A 22,444-nucleotide genomic window follows, 5' to 3' on the forward strand; every position below is an offset into this window, starting at 1 on the left:
AGTTCTGTCACATGACCAGTGATTGAACCAATGGTGTGTATAAAAACTCTAGACACCAAAGCTCGGGGGAGTGTCCTGTTGGGTGAACACTTTGATGTGCCAGGAGGGTGGTATGTCTGGGTTCTTTGAGGTGAAGACAGAGAAGGTCTACATTCAGGACAATCCCGGACCTCTTTCTCCGTGTGTCTTTATTTGGCTAATCCTGATTTGTATCTTTAGAATAAAACTGTAATAATAAGGATAGTGCTGACTCTGTGAGTCATTCTAGCACATTATTGAACCTGATGGGTTTAGGGAACCTCCAAATTTGTAACCATTTGGTCAGAAGTAGTGGAAGCCTGGGAAGCCCTGAACTTGGAGCCCCAGCTGAGGGCAGTCTTGCTGGGGATTCTGCCTGCGGCCTGAGCTAGTTGGTTAGTACTGAGATTAGATTACAATACTGTCGTCAATGTGACAAAACGTGTCATTTGCTAGAATGACCTCGATTCACTGGAACAGGTGGCTCGGGAAAAGCAAGACGAAAGGACAGGGGATGAGGACCCTTTGATTCCTGGGTGGCTGCCAGGTCACCCGTGGTTTGGAACAGCAGCTGTATTGGGATCAGTTCCTGGAGGTGAAAGTTGTCAGTGGAATTTAGAAATGATGGGTCCAGGGCCCAGGGTGTTGTCTCACTGGATGCCTAAGGAAATGCAGAATAATAGGGGGGGAAAATGCGATCCTTTCGTTATTATTATGCTCTAATGGCAAACATGAGAGTGAGAGATGGGCCAGGCTTTGCTTCTGGCCAGTCCAAACCATAGCCTCTCGTCTCAGGGCCCCCGCCTAAGGAATGTGTTGGGGAAGATCCTGATTCTGGCTGGCCTAGGTGTGGCCCTGGACTCAGAGTCATTTCCAAAGGGGAAAAAAATAATTCTAAAATGACAAAGAATGAAGATTAGACTGATTCCCAAGAGAATAGGATAGATAGAGGGGAGAGAGCCAGTGGGCCCATCCCAGCAGGGCAGAGTCTTTAAACAGTTATGAAGAAGTGGGGCGTGGGACACCTGGGCTGCTCAGTCAGTTAAGCGTCTAACTCTTGGTTTTGGCTCAGGTTTTTATCACGTGGTTCATGGGATGGAGCCCCGCATCGGGCTCTGTGCTGACAGTGTGGAGCCTGCCTGGGATTCTCTCTCTCCCTTTGCCCCTCTCCCTCCCTCCCTCCCTCCCTCTCTCTCTCTCTCTCTCTCTCTCTCTCTCTCTCCTCCCTCCCTCCCTCCCTCCCTCCCTCCCTCCCTCCCTCCCTCTCCCTCTCCCTCAAATAAATAAACTTTAAAAAAGATGGGGTGAATAAAGCAGCTGTGGCTACGGTCCAAAGAAAGTTGTTAATGCAGCACTTAGAAATTGAGTGGACCGATTGGACCTGCTGCACCGCCCCCCCAAGATGCGAGGGACCTAAACCCATCTCCATTTACCCTACTCTGGAGGAATTCAGAAAACTGCAAGGCAAAGCAGGTAATGAGAAAGCTGACCTCCAATCCACTGAGGCAGTGGCCGCACAAGTTAAGATAAAGATTGGTGACAGTGTCAGGGTCCCTTAGCTCTGTCCCCTGCCTGGGAGTGGGCAAAATGGTCAGAGGGTATGGAAGGTCCTGGAGTCTGTGACATGGGGTCCCATGCGCCGCGGTAGCAGGAGCACTGGTGAGTCATATTCGGAGGACGTGAAAATGCAAGCCTTGGCGATCAAGGTGAATGCTTGGATGGAAAGTGCAATGTTCAGAGAGACTTTACGTTGGGGGGTTGTTTCTCCTTCCCCTGAATGCTGTCTCACAATGGCTTCCACATCTGACCGGGGAACACTGCCCCGAGCAGTATCGTAAAATGAAAACCTGTTGGCAAAGCCACGGTTAGGAACACAAGGGTGGAAGGGACTATGGGGAAAGTGCCGTTGGTGTGTTTGAATAGTTTTCATGCGAAGTGATTGTATCTGTTTTGCCTGAATGTGTTACAGGGGTGGATGTTGTGTCTGAGTGGGGAGTGTTTCCACTCTCTAGGATTATAAAGCAAAAGGCATATACATCTGCCATCGTGCTACCGCTTGCTGTCTTCATTGGTCATTCTCAATGGGCGCCGGGAAGACTGCCTGAGGTCACACAGATCACATCCTTCTGTGGAGCATAGGCTGCAGTTATAGTGGAAGTCTTGGGGCCCCTCTCAGCCGGCCAGATTTTGGGCTAGAGAATGTCCATTTGAGAGGCAATTACTAACTTGCTATCAGACGTTAATTCAGACCTCCTCTCTTAAAGGACGGAAGATAATCTTGAAACCTGACATGCCCGTAACATCTTGGGTGGTGTTGGAAACACGAGGTAAGAGGGAGGGCGGTGCCCAGCAGGGTTCCGTAAGGCCATGGAAGTGGTTCATGCAGGAGCCTGCTGCTAGGGGAATGTAAGGTTAACTCCATGTGCTCGAGAGCAGATAGATGCCCTTCTCCCAGAACTGACTCTGGAACCACCTGAGGAGCTCTGGATTTTTTTTTTTAAGTTTATTTATTTATTTTGAGAGAAAGCACGTGTGCATGCGAGTGCGGGAGGGGCAGAGAGAGAGAGAGAGAGAGAGAGAGAGAGAGAATCCCAAGCAGGCTCCACGCTGTCAATGCAGAGCCTGATGCGAGGCTCTCGATCTTACAGACCATGAGATCATGACGTGAGCCGAAATCAAGAGTTGGATGCTTAACCGCCTGCCACCCAGGTGCCCCAAGGGACTCTGGATACTACTGCCACTGGGAAAGTGCCCTATAAACAGCTCTTGATTGACCAACAGAGAGCTGCTTGGTTCATGGACGGTCGTTCCGAGGTGAACAAACCGCAGCAAAAGGCTGCTGTTCTGACCAGAGACGACAAAACCAGATCAGCTTGGTGGGCTGAACTGCATGCTGTTTGCCACTGTGTTTGGGCCTTTACCTGTGCTTAGTCAGAGACCCCCGTCCTGGCCGCACGGTCAGACAGAAGGGCAATGGGAACGTGGTCTGTAGAAACAGTGCCCTGTGTGGCACGGTCCTACGGAAGTCACTATGGGAATTTGCGGGGTTCCCGGAGGTAGAACCCGCCGATGCCCATCAGAAAACCCCCTTCCTATGGGGCGCCTGGGTGGCTCAGTCGGTTAAGGGTCCAACTTCAGCTCAGGCCATGATCTCACGGCTTGCGAGTTTGAGCCCCTCATCGGGCTCTGTGCTGACAGCTCGGAGCCTGGAGCCTGCTTCGGATTCCGTGCCTCCCTCTCTCTCTGCCCCTCTCCTGCTCGTGCTCTCTGTCTTTCAAAAATGAATAAAAACGTCAAGGAAAAAAAAAAAACCTCCCTTCCTAGACTGGAAAGTGACTAGAGCCAGCAAGCAGGTGTCCCAGTGCGTTCCCATGAGGTGGCCATTTGGGTTCACGAACCGATGGGACGTTGGGAGTTTGCAGGGATGCAGAGGTGGGCCAAATCTAGATACCTTGCACTCGCACCCCCTGAGGCACAAAATGCCGATAAGAGCTGTTCTGTCAACCAGAGAGATGGGCTCCACGTGGCTGTGGGGCAGATTCCCTGGAGGGAAGGACACCCATGGAGCTGGCCAGTGAGACTGATGCTGGCAGACCCGGCACGATCAGACAGTGACCCTGAACTGGGTGTAGCTGTAAATGCTCAAAATACTGTAAAAGGACCAGAACAGAAGAGACTGCAGCCGTTTGGACCACTGAGTTACATTTTTTCAGACAGGGAACACACTTTGATCCTCCGAGTGATGGTCTGATAGAGAGCTGGGATGGACAGTTACAACATCAGTTGTCGGAAACGGGGAGACAGACAGGAAGGGCCGGCCGACACGGCTTCACAAGTGTGTGCTCAGCACTCACCGTGAGGGGTTCCCGGGAGGGTGGCTACCAGCCGGACTGCTCTGCTTTTCGGGGGACTCTAGGGAAGAGGGGTGCAGAGGAGGCTGGTATGCCCATGCGATTCTTCCATAGGAGGGAGACGATGGTATGACAACGCTTTTTTCTTTCTTCCCCACATTTCTTCATCCTTCTTTTCTCCACCTGATGCAGAGATCCCAGGACCAAGGCAGCAGCTCCCACGTGTCCGAAGTAGGGATGATTCCTAAGCAAGAAAATGTAACTATACCCTTCAACTGTTATGTCCTAATTTCTAAGGGCCTGATGGGGGGTGTTGTGCCTTCCCATCTGGCTAAATGGGGGTCGTGTCTGAATGCGGCTGTATTCGGGAACAGGGTAGGAATGGCCCAGCCAAAGCGCACCTGTGTGGCACCTGTGCGTGGGAGAGGACTGCGGGGAGGCACTTGCTGCACTAACGTTGCTGCCTGCAACCTGGCCCAGCACAGCAGCTGACGTAGTGTCCTTTCCAAAGGTTGAAAAGTTTGGATATAAATGGAGACAAGGAGAAACAGTAGCCGCAGGTAAAGAAATGAGTGAGTGGATTGATAATAATGCAATGAAGGAAATCCACTATTACATTACCACTTTAATGTTTTTAAGTTTATTTATTTTGAGAGAGAGAAAGCCCTTTTCGGCGGGGTGGGGGGTGGGGGGAGAGAGAGGGAGAGACAGAATCCCAAGCAGGCTCTGCGCTGCCAGCACAGAACCCGATGCAGGACTCGAACTCACGAACCGCGAGATCATGACCTGAGCCAAAGCCAAAATCAAGTTGGGCACTGAACTGACTGAGCCACCCAGGCGCCCCTACGTTAACACTTTAAAAGAGGCTCAGAGCAAGAAGTGATGCTGTTCTCAGTTCAAAAGGGTGAATGTGGGGCACCTGGGTGGCTCAGTCGGTTGGGCATCTGACTTTGGCTCAGGTCATGATCTCGCAGTTCGTGGGTTTGAGCCCCACACCGGGCTCTGTGCTGACAGCTCAGAGCCTGGAGCCTGCTTCGGATTCTGTCTCCCTCTCTCTCTGCCCCTCCCCTGCTCACGCTCTGTCTCTGTCTCTGTCTCTCAAAAATAAACATTTTAAAAATTAAAAAAAATTTTTTAAAAAGGGTGAATGTACATATTGCTGAAATCACTCCTGCCCTGGAACCTGACAAGATCAAACGGAAGCCTGCAAACCTGAGTGGCCTCGCCCGGAAACATTTTGGCCGTAAGATATGATGATGGAGTAGACTAATTATTCATGACTATATGAGACTTGAGTAGTATGCCAACATCTTCGACCTTCTTTTCAGCCTGTATATACCATAGTACGATATGGTGAAACACTAACGTTGTTGGTTAGATTATAATATTAATCTTGATGGTCAAATGTTTTGGGAAGTTGAGTTAAAAGCCTCCTATCCCTACCCTAGCTCTAAATGTTAGGTATATTTGTGCTGATACTATTGCCTTATCTATTACATAAATGCTACACCAAATGTAGATGCTCAAACAGGTAGGAATATTTTGCTAAAACGGACCCTTTGCCAAAGATCAGAGGGTAGTCTGCTGTATAACAAAGAACGTGGCAGTCCTTCGACCCATTTTCCTGCAATGTAACCTCTGAGCTCTTGGAATTTCCCAAGTGATGGGAGAGTCTTGGGCATTCGGGTGGGCTCTGATAGTTTACATTAATGAGGTGACTCGTGGTGAGCCCTTAGATGGTCATACTAATGAGATGTCTCAGGATGGGGGCAGACTGTGCCAGAAAGACTGACCATATGATTAGAGGGTTGGGACTTTGGGTCATGTGATATCAGCCCAACCTCTCGGGAGGAGAAGGTGGCCGGGGATTGAGTTCAATCATGTGGCCAGTGATTCAGTCAATCATGCCCATGTGGTGGAAACCTAATAAAAACTCTGGACACCAAGGCTCAATGGAGTATCCTATTTGGTGAACACACTGAAGCACCAGGAGGGTGATAAATCCTGATTCCACGGGGAGAGGACACAGAAGCTCCGTGTTGAGGACCCTCCCTATATGTCTTGTGAAAGTGAACTGAGCGAGGGCAGTTTTATTAGAGACTCTGCTCTTAAGCATCCAGAGTCTGCACTAACTCGAGATGGTCAGCATCAGAAGTTAAATCTGTCCACCACCCCTCTGCCCCTCGGCCTGGGCTTTCTTATAGCATAATTGTCATATTTGAGCAGCTGCATTTATTTATCTATATTTTTTAATGTTTATTATTTTTGAGACAGCATGAGTGAGGAGGGGCAGAAGGAGAGGGAGACAGAATCCAAAGCAGGCTCCAGGCTCTGAGCTGTCAGCACAGAGCCCAATGTGGGGCTTGACCCGTGAACCACAAGGTCATGACCTAAGCCAAAGTCGGACACTTAACCGACTGAGCCACCCAGGCATCCTCGAGCATCTGCATTTAGTATAGCAATTATGTAACAGGTATAGCAGTATATCGGCATGAGTGTGCCTAACCTTTGGAGGAGTCAGTGCAGACTAGGGACAGACTGAAAGAAACAACTATTTTAACAACCAGCCTATAACCTTTACATACGTTTTTGTATATTTGTACTGATTTGATTACTCATTTCCTTCCTTGATCTGCCACTATTTGTATCTTAGGTAAACTTGTGCAGAACTACTTAGCATAGAAATTAGCTCAATCCAGTTCTTCCTCAGGCCAGGCATTTCCCACTGGTCTTACATTCTGAGGAGGCTTTAACTCAATGTCCCAACATACTCAGTCATCAGTATCAGTGTGATCATGTGGCTAATTTACATAAGGTGGTTGAATCGTACCGATAATACCAGTATTATACCGTATCCTGGTATGGTCACAGTACAATTTGGTTTCATTACAGAACAAATCTGGAAGAATTACAGAGGTATTCTCTGTTCCTTCTCATTGGACTCAAACCTTGCCCTTATGCCAGATATTATTATGGACAGGCATCATTACAAATAGCCATGATTTTATTATTTATTATAACAAACTATTATCTGTTATTTCTGGGTTCCAAGTCCATTGGAGGCAAAGCCAGTCACCCTGTCTCTGTTCATAGGCATCTCAGGACAGGACCGCCTCCTTCCTATGGGAGGACCTGGGTGGTATTCAGAATAGTTCCTATCCCTGATGGTTGTACTACAGGGTATGTCTTCTTCCGATCTATTCTTGGAGCAAGGGCAGTCATAGTGCATCGAGTGTCCAGAGAACGAGGTTGTCAGGCCTCTAAATTCCCAGAGACGTGGCCCTTGAGCCTCAGTAGCTACAATGGAAGGCCACTGATGCATGTGTACATTGGGTCCCATCAGCATTAAAATAGTCCAGAGGCCCTGTTGGGTGAGGGTACAGGCCGGTTCCCAGTGCTGGATCCTGGCATCATCCAGCATTATGTGTTGCCTTGCCCTGAACCATTTCACTAAAGCCTCATCATCTACCTGGTCTGACTCCCATCCTTCGCTTCCCTCCTGGAAGAGAGAACTCCTTCTCATCTGCTTATTCTAGTTAATAAGTATTTCTCCTCTGCCTCTCCTCATTAAAAGCAAATTCAGTTTGTTCAACAGTGGGGGACCTATATCCCCCAAAGCTCTTTTATGCCTCATGGTCCCAAGTTGTTTAATCTACCGTGCATGTTGTTGCCATTAGATACTAAAAGCCTGAGTGCAGCTCAGATACGGTGGGTTAGATAAGTGGTCACGCCTAGATGCAATTTATTTTGAGTATGCCATAAGGCCTCCCATAGCCTTTCTCATCCCTGATGGGGCTATTCCCCAGGGGAATTTAGACACACTGTATGATGCCTATTGCTTTAATCCCACAAGAAACCCATTTATTCTCTCCTGTTTAATAGCTTTCTGTTCACAAAAACAAGGGTGATCTGCATTTGTGCTTATAGCACACTGCACGTGCTACTCTGTTTTGTCCATTGACATCAGGGGCCTTTCCAAGTATTTGATTATCAAGGTTTATGTTACACAGCAATTAATCTGCCAAGAGTTGTAAACCACACAGTCTAAAGGCCCAGTGGGGAGTTGTTCTGGGAAATTCCTCCCCAACTGATATCCTTCGTAGTAAGTGTAATCTAAAAACTTGAAGTCAGAAGATGTTAGCACATCACTAGAGTTCCCTTCAGTCATCAGCAGCCCAGCTCATTATCGTATCCTAAAACCAGAATGCCTCCCAGAGAGATTCCAGTCACGTCTGCAGGCTTCCATTCAACTTCGTCGGGTTCCAAAGGCAGAGTGGTCATGGCAGACTCATGGCCTCACCCTCCCAGGCATCTGATACAACTGTGCTAAGGACAGTGTTAACCTCTTGCTCTCTCCAGGCACTAATGTCATGCTAGATTTCCCATTTTCATTGAATATCCATTTACTCACCTCTCTGCCCTCATCTGCCATGTCTCCTTCTTTCCAGTTGTCTTCTTATCCATTTTATTACCCTTTTGATTGAAGTGTTTAGTCCATTGACATTTAGAATGAGTACTGAAGTATATGAATTTATTGCCATCATGTTGCCTGTAGAGTTGGAGATTCTGGTGGATCTTCTCTGGTCCTTTCTAGTCTTTGTTGCTTTTGGTCTTTTTTTTTTTTTTTTTTTTTTTTTTTTTTGTCTTTTCTCCCCTCAGAGAGTCCCCCTTAAAGTTTCGTGCAGGGCTGGTTTAGTGGTCATGAACTTCTTTAGTTTTTGTCTGGGGAAACTTTTTATCTCTCCTCCTATTTTGAATGACACCTTTGCTGGATAAAGAATTCTTGGTTGCATGTTTTTCTGATTCAGCACGTTGAATATATCCTGCCTCTCCTTTCTGGCCTGCCAAGTTTCTGTGCATAGGTCTGCTGCAAACCTGATCTGTCTTCCCTTGTAGGTTAAGGACTCTTCTTCCCTTGCTGCTTTCATGATTCTTTTCTTGCCTGAGTATTTTGTGAATTTGACTATGATATGCCTTGTTGATGGTTGATTTTTGTTGAATCTAATGGGAGTTCTCTGTGCTTCCTGGATTTTGATGTCTGTGTCTTTCCCCAGGTTAGGAAAGTTTTCCACTATGATTTGCTCACATAAACTTTCTGCCCCTTTTTCTCATCTTCTGGGACTCCTGTGATTCGGATGTTATCCCTTTTTAATGAGTCACTGAGTTCTCTAAGTCTTATATCGTACTCTTTTGCCTTAGTTTCCCTCTTTTTTTTTCTGCTTCATTGTTCTCCAGAAGTTTGTCGTCTATGTCACTGATTTGCTGCCCTCCTTCATCCATCCTTGCCACCCTGGCATCCATTTGAGATTGCATCTCAGTTATAGCATTTTTAATTTCATCCTGACTAGATTTTACTTATTTTATCTCTCCAGAAAGGGAGTCTATGCTCTTTTTCAACCCCAGCTAGTACTCTTATTATTGTGATTCTAAATTCTGGTTCAGACATCTTGTTTGTATCTGTGTTGATTAAGTCCCTGGCTGTCATTTACCTTCTTTCCATTTGTCATTGATTTTCACTAAATTTTTCAACCTTTGAAGAGACATTAGGTTTGGCCACTGTACTCATCCAGATTGCCAACAGCAATACCAGTCTTGCTAGTGCCTTCCCTAGTTTCCTCTCATCTGTTCAGGATAGAGTTACAAGGCCCAGAATGAGTGGCTATTCCCACCACTAGAGAGTATAGCTGCATTCACTGTTAGCCCCCAGTTAGCCAGATGAGCTATGGGCACAAGTCGCCCCACCAGGCCCTTGGGAATTCTGACATAAAGATTTGAAAAGATGGACACCTGGGTGGCTCAGTTGGTTAAGCATCCAACTCTTGATTTCAGCTCAGGTCGTGATGCCACGAATCGTGAGTTCAAGCCCTGCGTCAGGCTCTGTGCTGACAACTCGGGCCTGCTTGGGATTCTCTGTCTCCCTCACTCTCTGTCCCTCTCCCCCCTGCTCAAAATAAAGAAATAAATATTTTAAAAAAAGATTTGAAAAGATAGCTACAGTTTCTTGCTCAGGGATCATTCATGCTTCTGGCACCACGTGGCAGTCTGGTCCACTGTGTAGGCAAAAGGTAAGTTGAGATGGTGTGGGAAAGAATTGTATAGACCCACCAGCAACCTCTCCACCCATCCCCCAGAAAACCAGAGGAATATATCCAGTGGGGACCCTCCTCTGGCCCTCATCCCATGCTGAGTGTGAGCACACACTTGTGAAGCTATGTAAGCCAGCCCCTCATGCTTTTATTTCTCTCCATTTTAATTTTTAATGTTTTATTCATTTTTGAGAGAGACAGTATGAGAGGGAAAGGGAGACACAGAAACCGAAGAAGGCTCCAGGCTCTGAGCTGTCAGCACAGATCCCGATGTGGGGCTCAAACTCATAAACTGTGAGTCATGACCTGAGCTAAAGTCAGATGCTTATCCAACTGAGCCACCCAGGTGCCCCGATTTCTCCCTGTTTTATTATTTTTTTTAAGTTTTTAATGTTTATTTTTGAAGGAGAGAGACAACGTGAGCGGGAGAGGGGCAGAGAGAGAGGGAGACACAGAATCCGAAGCAGGCTCCAGGATCTGAGCTATCAGCACAGAGCCCGACATGGGGCTTGAACTCAAAATCTGTGAGATCATGACCTGAGTGAAGTCAGTCGCCCAACCAACTGAGCAACCCAGGCACCCCTTCCCATTTTAAACAAGAAAAGTTTCATTTGCCTGTTCCGATTCTGTATGGAGCCACCACTCCGAAGGTGATAAGCCACATGATGTGTCCATTTGACATGATCTCTCGGTCCATTGTTGGGACTGTGTGCCGACCAAATTGGCACAGTATCTTCTGTTCCGATGTAGTATTTTAAGCATATTCCTCTATAATCAGGTATGTAAAGCCTACTTTATCATGCCCCTTGAATTTCCAGAGTGATTTCCCGAGGGTTATGCCCCATACGGGCATCCCCTTGGTGAGTCCAGTTTTTCCCTGCCTGTGAGTCAGTAAAAACCCCAACCTAGGGACTTTTTGCACTCACTTCTTCCATCACTGCAAGGGAAACAGCATGCAGTTCAGCCCACTGAGCTGATTGGTTCTTTCATGCTTCAAAGATTTCCATCAGTTGGTCGGAGTGCATTGGCCTTCCAAACAAGATACTGTCTGTCTGCCTTGGACCTGCCATCGGTAACCAAGCAGCTCTTTGTCGGTCACAGAGAGCTGTCCACAGGGCACCTCCCCGTGGCTCCTCAGTGCTTCCCATGGTCCTGCAGGAAAGGAGGTGACTTGCCCATGAAGCCCCACGTAGCACATCCCTGCATAAAACGTTTCCATTGTATTGAGGAGCCCTTTGGGGGCACTGCCACTTTTTTTTTTAAATATTTATGTATTTAGAGAGAGAGAGTAAGCCAGGAAGGGGCAGAGAGAGAGAGGCAGAGATTGAATCCCAAGCAGACTCTATGCTATCAACACAGAGCCCATGTGGGGCTCGAACTCACAAATCGTGAAGTCACAGGGTGCCTGGGTGGCTCATTGGTTAAGCGTCCGACTCCTCATTTTGGGTCAGGTCGTGATCTCACTCTGTCTCTCAAAATAAACAAACTTCAAAAAAAAATCATGAGCCACCAGGGCACCCATGGGCACTGCCTTCTTTATCAGAGTGTTTCTCTGACAGGACATTAGAGCTACTTCAGGCCTTAGGAATGTCTTCCATCCTTCAGTCAGAGAGCTGGTTTCCACAAACACCCAACAGCAGGCCCGTAGTTGTCTTCCAAGGGGCATACATCCTGCCCCACACCTGCAGGTTTTCTGGTCCAAGGTCTCAGCAATTGCCACTGGGTGTAACTTATGGGATTTGGCCTTAAGCCCTTTTGATCCCTTTCACACAGGCCCCGCTGTACAGAGAATCCATCCAGCCCCTTCTGTCGAGTCACTGATGACAGTGGTAGTCTCCTTGTTCCTGCTGGGTATTCCGCACTGTTCCAAATGACCACCCGGTGTGGGCTTGGGTACCTGTTTACATCCTGTACTGCAGAGTGTCCTCATTCTCTCAGCCTGGTTTGTCACCACCACCCGCACACGCCTACCACACATGCACACACACGTACATAGGTGCGTACACACACAGCCCTGGTCCGGTCCAGGGAACATGCCCACACTCCAGCCTTTTCTCTCCCCTCCCGGGGTGGCCTGACCTGCTCCCCTCCCCAACACTCCCGGCAGCCGGATTTACTGCTACGGGGAGCTCCTGCACCAGGTTCAGATGGCGAAGCTCTACCAGGACGACAAGCAGTTTGTGGACATGCCACTGTCCTCGACCCCAGGTAAGGCGACTGGGGGCCCCACCTTCTGAAACTTCTGTACCAAAGATAGTGGGATGCAGGGCCAGGCAGGGAGGGACTCCTGGGCGCCAGCTGATCCCTCCTGGCCACCCACACCCCAGACCGAGTTCTGCAGCACTTCCGGGAGCTGGCCGCCCGCCACAACCACAGCATTCCCACGCCACTGCTTCGCGCCTTCATCCAGGAACACTTCCAGGCCGCGGGGCAGGAGCTGCAGCCCTGGACCCCCGAGGACTGGAAGGACAGGTACAGCCTGGACAGAAACCAGAGAGAGAGCCCTTCAGGGAGGGCTGTCTCCCTGAGCCCTGGGGGTTCGGTTGGTGTTCTTCCAGCCCCCGGTTCCTGCAGAAGATCTCGGACCCCAAGCTGCGAATCTGGGGGGAGCAGCTGCACCAGCTCTGGAAGAAACTGGGAAAGAAGGTGTGACTGCCCTGGGTGTTGGCAGGGGGACCGAGCTGGGAGACGGTTTCGCTGGCTTGGGGCTCACCTTGCCTGCAGAGCACAGAGAGGGAGACATTTCCTAAAAGTCTGTACCCTATCCACTGGGTCCTTGAAAAGAGTTCTCTAGAAAGAATTTCTGGAGGGGTAGAAGGGAACATCTACTTCTAACTTCTCACCTCCTCACCATCCTCCCCCCAGGCAAATTCAGCCTGTTCTGTCACCTCCAGGCTGCCCAACTGGGCTCTCCCTTCCCCGATCTCCTCCGGCCAGGCCTCGGCTCAGGAATATTTGCCACTGCTGATTGTGGCCTGTGGTCAGCACTGTCTGTTATGTACTTTCTCTCCTTTGTCTGAGGCTCAGAGAGGGCAGAGGTTTGCCCGAGGCTGCACAGCATCTGTCCTCCCAGCCGGCCCCCGGGGCCCTGGCACCCGCTGGCACAGAGTGGTGCTCCAGGACCCTTTCCCACCCAGCCCCACAGGAGCAAACCCAGCTCTGTTCCACGACGCCCCTCAAAATAACTGACAGCCCACCGCTCTCCCACTGAAACCACACTCACTGGGACAGAACCAGGAGGCCATGGACAGAGAAAGTACCTGAAGGAGGCAGCCATCTCTACTCTGGTCCTACTGTTGCTCTCCCGAGGCCACGTTCATGTACGCCTGTCTCATTGGGAAAGCAGTTTGGGGTTTCCTTTCTCCTTACAAATAAAACTGCCAGTTACTTCACCAGCAAAAAGGGGTTCGTTTAGGAACAGCAGAGAACGGCCATCTGGGCTGAGTAAACCACAGGGAAACCGTGGGCAAGTCAGCAGAACGCAGAACAGGAACGCTGCCTTGTGGAGGAAGGGGGGCATTGGGAAGGCTGCTGCGAACAACAAGCCCTTGCGGTAAACTGGGGCGTTCTGAGTACGGTGGCTTTTCATTGGCTGAGTTGTGACAGCCTCTCATTGGCTGGGCTGTTGCTGGGGAGGAAGAAACCTACCCCTTCGGCTGGGAGAGTAAGGCAGCATCCACTTGCTAGTTGGGATCTGCACTTGACAAAGAGTCAGGGCAGGAGGGCTTCACCTGCCAGCCTCCCGGAGGTTGTGAATGAGGTTTCCTTTCGTTCATTTTCACACTCCACGCCTGGGTCAGAGGACGCGGGCCCTGAGTCTCTGGGCCTGGCTTGGTGGTGGCCCCAGAGACGAGGCCAGGGGAGTGGAGGACGTGGTCCCCCTGGCCGGTCCTGATAATGGCCATTGTTTGGTGAGCACCTGCCAGGGCCGGGCTGGGTTAGCCAGGGCTCCAGAGGCCCCCACGTGGGGCCGAGCAGACCAGGCTCCCGCAGCTCAGGCCTTGACCTCAGCCGTACCCGGCTGACCAGCAGCAGAGCCAGAACTCGTGCCCAGACCCCCCCCCCCCCCCCCGCCGCCCGGCCTCTTCCAGACTCCACACCGTGGGGGTCCTGGGCTCCCTGTGCCCTCTCTCCTGACTGCAGGTGAAGCCAGAAGTCCTCAGCCACCCCGAGCAGTCCTCTCTGCTCTACTCAGAACACCCCTTCGTTGTGCCTGGTGGGCGCTTTGTCGAATTCTACTACTGGTGAGCGGCCGGGGCTTTAGGGCGGGAGTGGGGGAGCCCGGGGCCGGCAGGCTGTCCTGAGCAGGGTAGGGCACCCTGACTGGCCTGGGTGTGCAGGGCAGGGGGTGGCCGGGTGGGGGAGGGAGGGTGGGTGCCTGAGCTGCCCCTTTCCCCAGGGACTCCTACTGGGTGATGGAGGAGCTGCTCCTCTCTGAGATGCCCGAGACCGTGAAGGGCATGCTGCAGAACTTCCTGGACCTGGTGCGACTGTAAGAGGGGACGGGCTTGGCGCTGGATTGGCCTTGGCCTTGGCTGCTGGGCAGATGCTCCTCAGCAGGTCTCCTTCTCAGCAGCTATGGACATGTCCCCAACGGGGCCCACGTGTACTCCCTGCAGCGGAGCCAGCGCCCCCTGCTGACTCTCATGATGCACTCCTACGTGGCTCACACCAACGATACCGCCTTCCTGAGGTGGGCACCCCGGCCCCCTGCTGCCCTGCAGGCTCCCGTCCCTGAGACCTCCCAGGGCGGGACTGAGGGGGCGTGCCTGGGCTAAGGCGGTATCTGGCTCCGCCCCAGGGACAACATCGGGACCTTAGCTTTGGAATTGGACTTCTGGACTGAGCACAGGAACGTCTCTGTGAGCTCGGGGGGTGGGGGGAAGAGCTACGTCCTGAATCACTATTCTGTCCCTTATGGGGGACCCAGGTAAGGAGCTGCTCTGTCAGCCTCTCAGTCTCTCATCGTTCACTCTGGTTTGAGGGCCAGTGACTTAGCCCCACGTCTCCGATGGTGATACTAAAAGCCCAGGACAATGCAGGGCTGTCGAAAGACAAGCCGAGGGCAGCTGAGGCAACATGGCTCAGCCTCCAGCTTGGGCTTGGAGCTTCCTGGTGCCAGGACGCTCGCTTTCCTCCTCCAGGCCCGAGTCTTACAGCAAAGACGCGGAGGTCAGGCATCTGGGTGGGGCTGGGACCCTGATGTTGTGTGTCAGGCCCCGGTCCCCGGTCTGCTGCTGCCTCGTCATCACAGGGGACCGGGAAGCTCTGTGGGCTGAGCTCAAGGCTGGGGCCAAGTCTGGCTGGGACTTCTCCTCGCGTTGGCTCGTCAAAGGCCCGAACCCCAACTTGCTGAGCAGCATCCGGACCAGCAAACTCGTGCCTGTTGATCTCAATGCCTTCCTGTGCCAGGCAGAGGAGCTGATGAGCGACTTCTACTCCAGACCGGGTGAGCTCGCCAGCAGGAGGAGAGGGAGAACAGTGCTCGGCCGGCTTTGGTCCCGCCTCAGCCTTGGCCATGGAGCTGGAAGTAGGACCGTGGGTGAAGGGTCCGTACCCTGCCCCTGGTACTGCTAGAGCAAGAGTACAAATGGAGCCCACTCTCCACTCACGGTCCCTTTCTCACCAGGAGGGAGTTATAGGTTCCCTGAGGGCACCTCAGTCCACACATTCAAACTCCCTCCATTCCCTTTGTCCAGCCAGAGCTAGGGGAATACACACGGCCAGTGCCCTCCTAGGAGGGACCTGGCAACAGGCCAGTGCAAGTCCTGAGAGCTATACAGGGCCGTCTGCTCAGGAAATTCCAGGTCCTAGAGGCCTGAAATGTGGCCCCAGGTATGCATGTCCCCTTGGTGCTCAGGATTTCTAGCCCTTGGGAAGGACAACAGGAGGAGGCCAAAGTAGATCTCTTGAAGGCACGGGACCCAGGTTGCTCAGTCTAAAGACAGTGTCACCCCAGGGAACGACCTCCAAGCCACAAAATACAGAAATATGCGGGAACAGCGCTTGGCTGCCATGAAAGCCATCCTGTGGAATGAGAAAGGTGCCTGGTTTGACTATGACCTTGAGAACAGAAGGAAGAACCTCGAGTTTTACCCATCCAACCTTAGTCCTCTCTGGTCTGGCTGTTTCTCTGACCCGGGAGTCGTGGACAAGGCTCCGAAATATCTGGAGGTGAGGGGGGTGGGGGCAGCAGGGTGGGCTGGTATACTGGGGGCAGGACCACCTGCTCTCTCCCTGACTCTGAGCTAGTGACCTCCATTCCCTCCTGCTCCACCCCTGTGCCTGAGCCTGCAGGTCCTCCCGGAGCCACCAGGGGGCGGCAGTGAGCCAAAAAGAAAAAGTCCAGGAAGGGGACCCATCTGGCTTTAGGAGGGCCCGGCCCCTTGGCTCCTCATCCAGTCCCCACCCACGGTCCGAGAAATGTCTGGAACCTTCTAGGACAGCCAGATCTTGACCTACCAGTATGGGATCCCGACCTCTCTCCAGAAGACAGGCCAGCAGTGGGACTTCCCCAATGCCTGGGCCCCCTTGCAGGACCTGGTCATCAGAGGTAGGGAGGCGGCAGTGGGGCACATCCCAGGGCCTGCCCTCCTTGCATCTAGAGGGTCAGCCCCCTGGTACTGGGGAGGTGTGAACAGAGGATTTGAGGTCCTTCTCTGGCTCTTCTGTTCTCATGGCTTCCCCGTCAGCAGACATTTGTGTCTGCCCCCACCTGTCCAGGGAACCAGCCCTCCTTTCTCTCTCCAAACCCAGGCCCTGGGGAAAGAGCACGTTGGCTTTTCACGTGGTTTCAAGATGGAGGTCTTGAGGCTCGGGCCTCTTTCCCTCCTTGAGGAGAGTAAGGTTCAGGCCTATGCTCCCTCTGGGCTGGGGACTCAGGTGGCTCAGGGTCCTGCCTAGGGCGGGGTGGGGTCTAGGTCTGGCCAAGTGTCCTTCACCTCGGGCCCAGGAAGTGGCTTTCCAGCTGGCTCAGAATTGGACCCGAACCAACTTTGAGGTCTACTCCAGAAAGTCAGCCATGTATGAGAAGGTGAGCTGCTCCTGAGCCCTGGGCCTCCTCCCCATGGGGAGATGGGGGAATTGCCAGGCTTTGCAAAGCCCGGGGACAGTGGTGACACCCAGTGGCCATTCTTGGGCACTGCAGGCCAGGGCAGCTTCTCCCACAGGGGCTCCCATTTCTGGCTTTCCCTAGAGGGCTGAGGTGAGGGGGCACGGGGGTGGGGTGGGTAGTGCCTGACCTTAGAGCCTGTCCTTTTGTTCCCAGTATGACATCAGCAACGGTGGTCAGCCAGGTGGTGGAGGGGAGTATGAAGTTCAGGTGAGTGGGCCCGCATCCCATAGGAACTACAGGGCTCTGCTGTCCCCGCAGCCGGCCATGACCTCCGCTGTCTGGGCCTGTTTCCTCCTGTGGATGTGGGTCCACAGGGAGGAGCCTGCCTGGAGCTCCTTTGTCCTCCTGGGGTTAGGCAGTTCTAGAGCCCCTGGTGGAGATCTCACAGCCCCTAAAATAGGGCTTGAGGGCCTTCCCCAGAGATCCTGCCCCACTAGCCATTCCTCTCTCCAGGAGGGCTTTGGCTGGACCAGTGGAGTGGTCCTGATGCTCCTGGACCGCTACGGTGACCGACTGAGCTCGGGGACCCAGACCGCTTTCCTGGCACCGCAGTGCCTCACAACTGCCCTTCTGCTCGGCCTCCTGCCACGTCTGCCTATTAACGTCTGCGTGAGTCCCCACCTTTTCTTGCCTCTGGAGACCCCATACCCCACGCAGAGCCAGTCCTTGGAGGGGTCAGGGTAGGGACCTGGAAGTCATGGGCTGTGTGCCCTTGTCCCTCCTGGAACCCCAGTAAGGAGGAAATCCTATTTTGCGGGGAACACCTAGCCCCATATCGCATACAACCTGGCTTCCCAAACACGTACTCCAAATGCTTTATTGTTCCATGGAGATGCTTACAAATACTGAAAATCGCCCAGCCCAGGCCGGGCAACCATGGCCCAGTGTTGGGCAGAGGAGCAGGGTTGTGGGCTTAGTGTTAAGGCGTGAAGGGCTGAGGCGGAAGGGAGGGCAGCCAGCCCCCAGGGTCCTCCCCCTCGACTCCTGCTCAGGTTTCCCCCAGCGGGCGTCTGAGCGGCCCTCCGTCCCTGTTAGAAACCCAGCCAGTTCTGTAGAACCCAGTCTAGCTGCCTCTCCCATCCGCTTCCTTCCTCCAGTCTCTGGATGTCCAAGCTTCGTCCCTTCTGGCTCTAAGCAAGGCACGAGTGCAAGGGAGAGGTCTGGACTAGGGGGCGGCCGGCTGTGCACCAGGGCCTGGAGACATAGGGGGCAGGGAGCGGGTGCTTGGTCCCTTCCCCCGGCATGAGATGCACCAGGTCCTGGGCTGGAGAGGTCGCAGTACGTACCCTTGTACCCTCGGATGGGCCCATGGCTGCAGCATGGGCGGAGCCACGGCGATGTATGACCATGGCAATGAAGCAGTCACTGTGGAGATGGTGGTTGGGGGTCTGCAAAAAGGGGATGAGGTTAGGACCTCAAGGATGGCACTGGAGGTCTCTGGCCCTTGAACAGAGACAGGGGAGAACAGGGTAGAGCGGGGTTGGAGAAGTACACCGCCTGAGTGTTACCCCACTCTTGATGTGGTCCTCAGCCCCCAAGGCCCCCGCAAAGGGGGCTGAGGCAAGAAGGGATCTTTGGCAGATTCTGGTACCATAATTTGTCCTTTTGCAAAAGAGAACACAGGCTGGGGAGTGCAGGTGCCAGGTCAGGACTTGAGGCCCCCTCTTGTGACAGCTCCTCAGGCCTGGGGCAGGGCCCTCCAAGGTTACTGTAGATTCTGGGCTCCCGGGAGCCTCCCCACTTTTCATCTGCTGGCTTGTTCTTCAGGGGGCCTGAGCCCAGAAATTCACAGGATGAGTTCCTTACACCGTAGAACAGTACAAAGTCACCTACAACAGCCCCAGGCACGCTCCGCCCTTCCGGGCCTCTGGGGGCACTCCTGTGTGGCCCGGTGTGCACCTCTGTCTCCAGGGCGAAGCGGCAGGTGGGCTGGCCCGAGGGTCTAGGAGGTCCACACCGGTCAGTTCATGAATTGAGTGTAGCCCTCAGCTCCGGTCACGATGACATCCATCCAGATGCGCATGGCCTCGGCAGATGGGGCCACCATGTAGTAGAGCCGGTCATGGGTCTTCACACAGAAGGTGAGGGCTGGGTTCGGGCTCTGCTCAGGGAGAGAGGAAGGTCTAAGCCAGGGCTCACCTCTGACCCCCCCATCTGCCCTTTCCCCTCCCCATCTCCAGGACACCCTAGAGCTCAGGACAGAGTCTGAAACAGGCCCCAAACCTAGTGCCCATCAGTCCAGCGGGCCCCCGCTGGACACGGTCCCCTCCTCACACCCGGACCATCCTTGGGCCCTGGCAGGGCCGTACCCTGCCTCGTGGGGGCACTGTTCCTCAGCAAGCCCGGGGGCACAAAAGTGTCACAGGAATTGGACACAAAGGGCCCTTCCCGTGAGGACCAGAGTCTCCTCTCAGCACAAGAGGGGCCGATGGAAAAAGCTGCAGGTGGGATGCTGGGCCGCAGAGGAGGGGAGGTCAGGGCTGAGGTGGGCACCCGAGGCTTGGGGGGAGGGAGGCTGGTTACATGAGGGCAGACAGCCCAGGCCTCGGACACATCCCCTCTATCAGTCCCCCCCAGCCAGAACCCTCCCGGAGAACCCCTTCCTCCCTTTAGCCATCCTTTCTGTGGTGCCCACCCCTCCCCCCACAGGGACAGAGCCTGCTGTCATCTCAAGAGAGGGGGCCGCAAGCCGCCCCCTGCTGCTCCTCCCTCAGGCCTGGGGAAGGGGGGCGGAGGGGAGAGTAAAGGGTCAGGGACAAGTAGGGGACAGGAGGCATTAATGTGCAGTAGTTTTGGTTACACGTAGGTGGGGGAGGGGTACCTCAGTCACCACAGTGAAGCTGAAAAACCTCTTCTGGGAAGGGGAGAGGGAGAGAGGAAGAGAAAGTTTACAAAGAGACCAAGCCATGGGTCCAAGTCTCTGGAGGACGCAGGCTGGAGGCTGTCGTCCCACAACGCCGCGGGGCCCGCCCTCACCTTGGCCGCACTGCGCAGGTGGTCATAGTAGACCTCCTCGATGGCCTGGAAGTAGATGACCCCCTTCAGCTTCGTCTCATGCTTGTCTGCAAAGGAAATAAGGCCGGGCTGAGGAGGCCTGTCGTCCCTCAGGTGACGTGCTGCTGAAGGAGCACCCCTGCCCCAGTCTGAGAAATGGGGTGATTCCCGGGACTCCAGAACCGAGGCCAACATGGAGCCCCGAAGATCTGGTCAGTGCTCAGCCTTGCTCAGAATTAGAGAACGCAAATTAGAACTCCACTGAGATACCACTTCTCACCTACCAGAATGGCAAAAATATGCCAAAAATAAACAGCGCCCCTTAGGGGGGGCTCTGGAGAAACAGGGGAGGTGGTCTGATAAGTGACAGGTAAGTCCCACCAGGATTAGGTGTTTGCCCTTCGAGCCAATGATTGCACTTAGGGACATTTATTTTACAAGTAACAAATTTACACGCGTATTCACCCCAACAGTATTGGTAGTCATGAAATACTGCCAACAATGCAAGTGTCCCCGAGTAGAGATTGGTTAATAAATTATAGTTTAGCACATGAGGGGATACTACACCGCTCTTAAATGATTCAGAAATCTCTGCTATATAGTTTCAGAAATACAGCTTAACTTAAAATGTATCAGATGTAGATCTATCTCACACAGATCTGATACGTTAGCAGTAAAACAAGGAATGCATTGTATGCCCCCTTTTGTGTAAGAAAACGAGTAACGTCTATGTTTGCATTTGCTTTCGTTCTAAAACTCTACAAGGATACACAAGAGATTTATAATAAAAACAGTTATCTGGAGTAAGCAGAGGCATAAGTCCCAATCTAAAGCTTTTTGGGCGTTTTGGTATCAGAACTCTATGAATGCATTGGCCTATTCGCCTCTAATATTAAAAGACAGACGCGTAGCACCTAGAGGCAGGGGTGACAGGAAGAAGGTGGGCAAGCTAACAAGCAGAGGGGACCGTTCCAGTGGGGAAAGAGGGGAACTGCCAAGGGAAAGCCCAGGGCCTGGGCCATCTTGTCTTGTGGCAAACACTGCTCGGGCACCACAACCGAAAGGTCACACAGTCACTAAACTCAGACGGTGACAGCTGATGGCCTGCACCTTGCTCTGCACCCTTCCCCCACCCCTGTGTCATTTCCGGCCTGAGTCCTCCATCCGGTAGCACTGCTGTAGCCTCCTCGATGTGCCCCGGCCCCACCCTCTGCCCCTTCAACTCCTCTCCCCTAAGGACAAGGGAGCGATCTTCCTAAAGCAAACCTAATCCTGCTGCCTCAACCCGCGAGCCTCCCGGCCGGTTCCCTCCCCGGGAACCTGCCGCCATCTTGGCTTGGCAAAGGGTACTTACAGGCCGGTGCCAACACGCCCCTCTGGTCTTATCTCACATCCTTCCCCTGCACCAACGCGTTCTATCTGGCCAGGTGGAGCTGACCAGTCCCTTAACAGTATGCTCTGCATACACTGGAACGGTCTCCAGCCCATTCCCTTGGCAAATTCCTAAATGGTCTTCCAGACCTATTGTGAGTGTCACCGCTGTGGTGCCTGGCTGCACTCTCCTGTGCTCCCACAGCATGGATGTTCCTCTACAGAACTTACCATGCTAAATCTGAGCCCTTCTTTACCTGTCCGTAGGTCTACCTCCTCCAACACCAACAGCTATGTGCCTAGCACACAGCAGGTGCTCAGTGCTGAAGGAGCCCTAGGCGCTGGGATCACCAGCAATCACAGATCCTTCTCTTAGGAACCTACAATCCAGTGGGGAGGAAAGCACAGGCATACAGGCGTTCATTAGCTATGTGACCTTGACAGCACGGCTGGGAACACCGAGAGAGCATCTACGCGTTGTAAGCGGTCGTGAGCACTAAGTGAGAGAACACGTTCGGAGGGTTCAGCACAGTGTCTGGGACACAACATGTGACAGCTGCGATCGTTACGCCCCTGGGCTGACGGGCCCAGCTCCACCCGACGCTTCCTCTTGGGACGGGGACACAGCCCCACCCTGGCCCCCAGGCCCGGCCACCCCTCCAGTAGCACCTCTCCCTTCACTGGAAATACTAACAGCTCCTGCCTCTGTTTCCTAACCACCCACGTCTCCTCCTCGTGTGCAATGGCTCCCACCCCTATACACAGCTCCGGTCTCCGAGTCCACATTATTCTCGGCCTTTCTGTAGCATCCCTCGTCCCCGGCGACACGACGCTCCCTGCCTGCAAACGTCTGCTCCTTGGGCTGGCTTCCCTCCCTGTTTCCGCCTCTCATCTGAAAGTCGTCTTTCTTCGTTCCACAGACATTAAGGAAGGTCACAGAGGCCCAGGGCCAGCCCAGCACCTGGCATGTGGCTTCCTGCCCCTCATCCCTTTGCCCGTCCCTCTGCTTC

General features: G+C 53.0%; 2 protein-coding genes and 1 long non-coding RNA gene across 19 annotated transcripts in view; 2 read left to right on the plus strand and 1 right to left on the minus strand.

The window, feature by feature from the left end:
* The first annotated feature begins 4,204 nt into the window (after positions 1 to 4,204).
* LOC106966436 (trehalase) lies at positions 4,205 to 17,996 on the plus strand. Its single transcript, XM_053202550.1, has 15 exons — positions 4,205 to 4,244; positions 5,061 to 5,112; positions 12,063 to 12,163; positions 12,283 to 12,427; positions 12,514 to 12,601; positions 14,099 to 14,199; positions 14,355 to 14,447; positions 14,532 to 14,648; positions 14,757 to 14,885; positions 15,100 to 15,404; positions 15,915 to 16,129; positions 16,397 to 16,508; positions 16,876 to 16,988; positions 17,223 to 17,276; positions 17,523 to 17,996. Exons 1-15 carry the CDS (start codon positions 4,205 to 4,207, stop codon positions 17,751 to 17,753), a joined length of 1,896 nt encoding a protein of 631 aa, XP_053058525.1. The 3' UTR covers positions 17,754 to 17,996.
* PHLDB1 (pleckstrin homology like domain family B member 1) overlaps positions 17,869 to 22,444 on the minus strand; it is a 45,731-nt gene continuing 41,155 nt past the window's right edge. For 14 of the 17 annotated variants that reach the window (XM_053204009.1, XM_053204014.1, XM_053204012.1 and 11 more), the window contains 3 exons: positions 20,046 to 20,131; positions 19,891 to 19,923; positions 17,869 to 19,170 (listed from right to left, as the gene is read on the minus strand). In XM_053204009.1, the coding sequence (XP_053059984.1) occupies positions 19,030 to 19,170; positions 19,891 to 19,923; positions 20,046 to 20,131 (260 nt within the window). In that variant the 3' untranslated portion in view covers positions 17,869 to 19,029. The remainder of the gene's footprint in view (positions 19,171 to 19,890; positions 19,924 to 20,045; positions 20,132 to 22,444) is intronic. The other 3 variants (XM_053204003.1, XM_053204018.1, XM_053204020.1) reach the window with 1 other exon arrangement.
* LOC113593207 (uncharacterized) lies at positions 19,166 to 22,208 on the plus strand. The gene is made up of 3 exons (XR_003413292.2): positions 19,166 to 19,513; positions 20,178 to 20,433; positions 21,702 to 22,208. It is a non-coding gene; the product is annotated as an uncharacterized LOC113593207 (long non-coding RNA).

Source organism: Acinonyx jubatus, chromosome D1, assembly GCF_027475565.1.
Source record: "Acinonyx jubatus isolate Ajub_Pintada_27869175 chromosome D1, VMU_Ajub_asm_v1.0, whole genome shotgun sequence".
NCBI lineage: Eukaryota > Metazoa > Chordata > Mammalia > Carnivora > Felidae > Acinonyx > Acinonyx jubatus.

Excerpts from the sequence above, each read along its gene's own strand:
- LOC106966436 (XM_053202550.1), top strand. The coding sequence starts at position 4,205 with ATGGGGGTCGTGTCTGAATGCGGCTGTATTCGGGAACAGG. Across the intron at positions 12,428-12,513 it reads CCCGAGGACTGGAAGGACAG|CCCCCGGTTCCTGCAGAAGA; the intron begins GTACAGCCTGGA and ends GTGTTCTTCCAG. Across the intron at positions 14,448-14,531 it reads TTCCTGGACCTGGTGCGACT|CTATGGACATGTCCCCAACG; the intron begins GTAAGAGGGGAC and ends CCTTCTCAGCAG.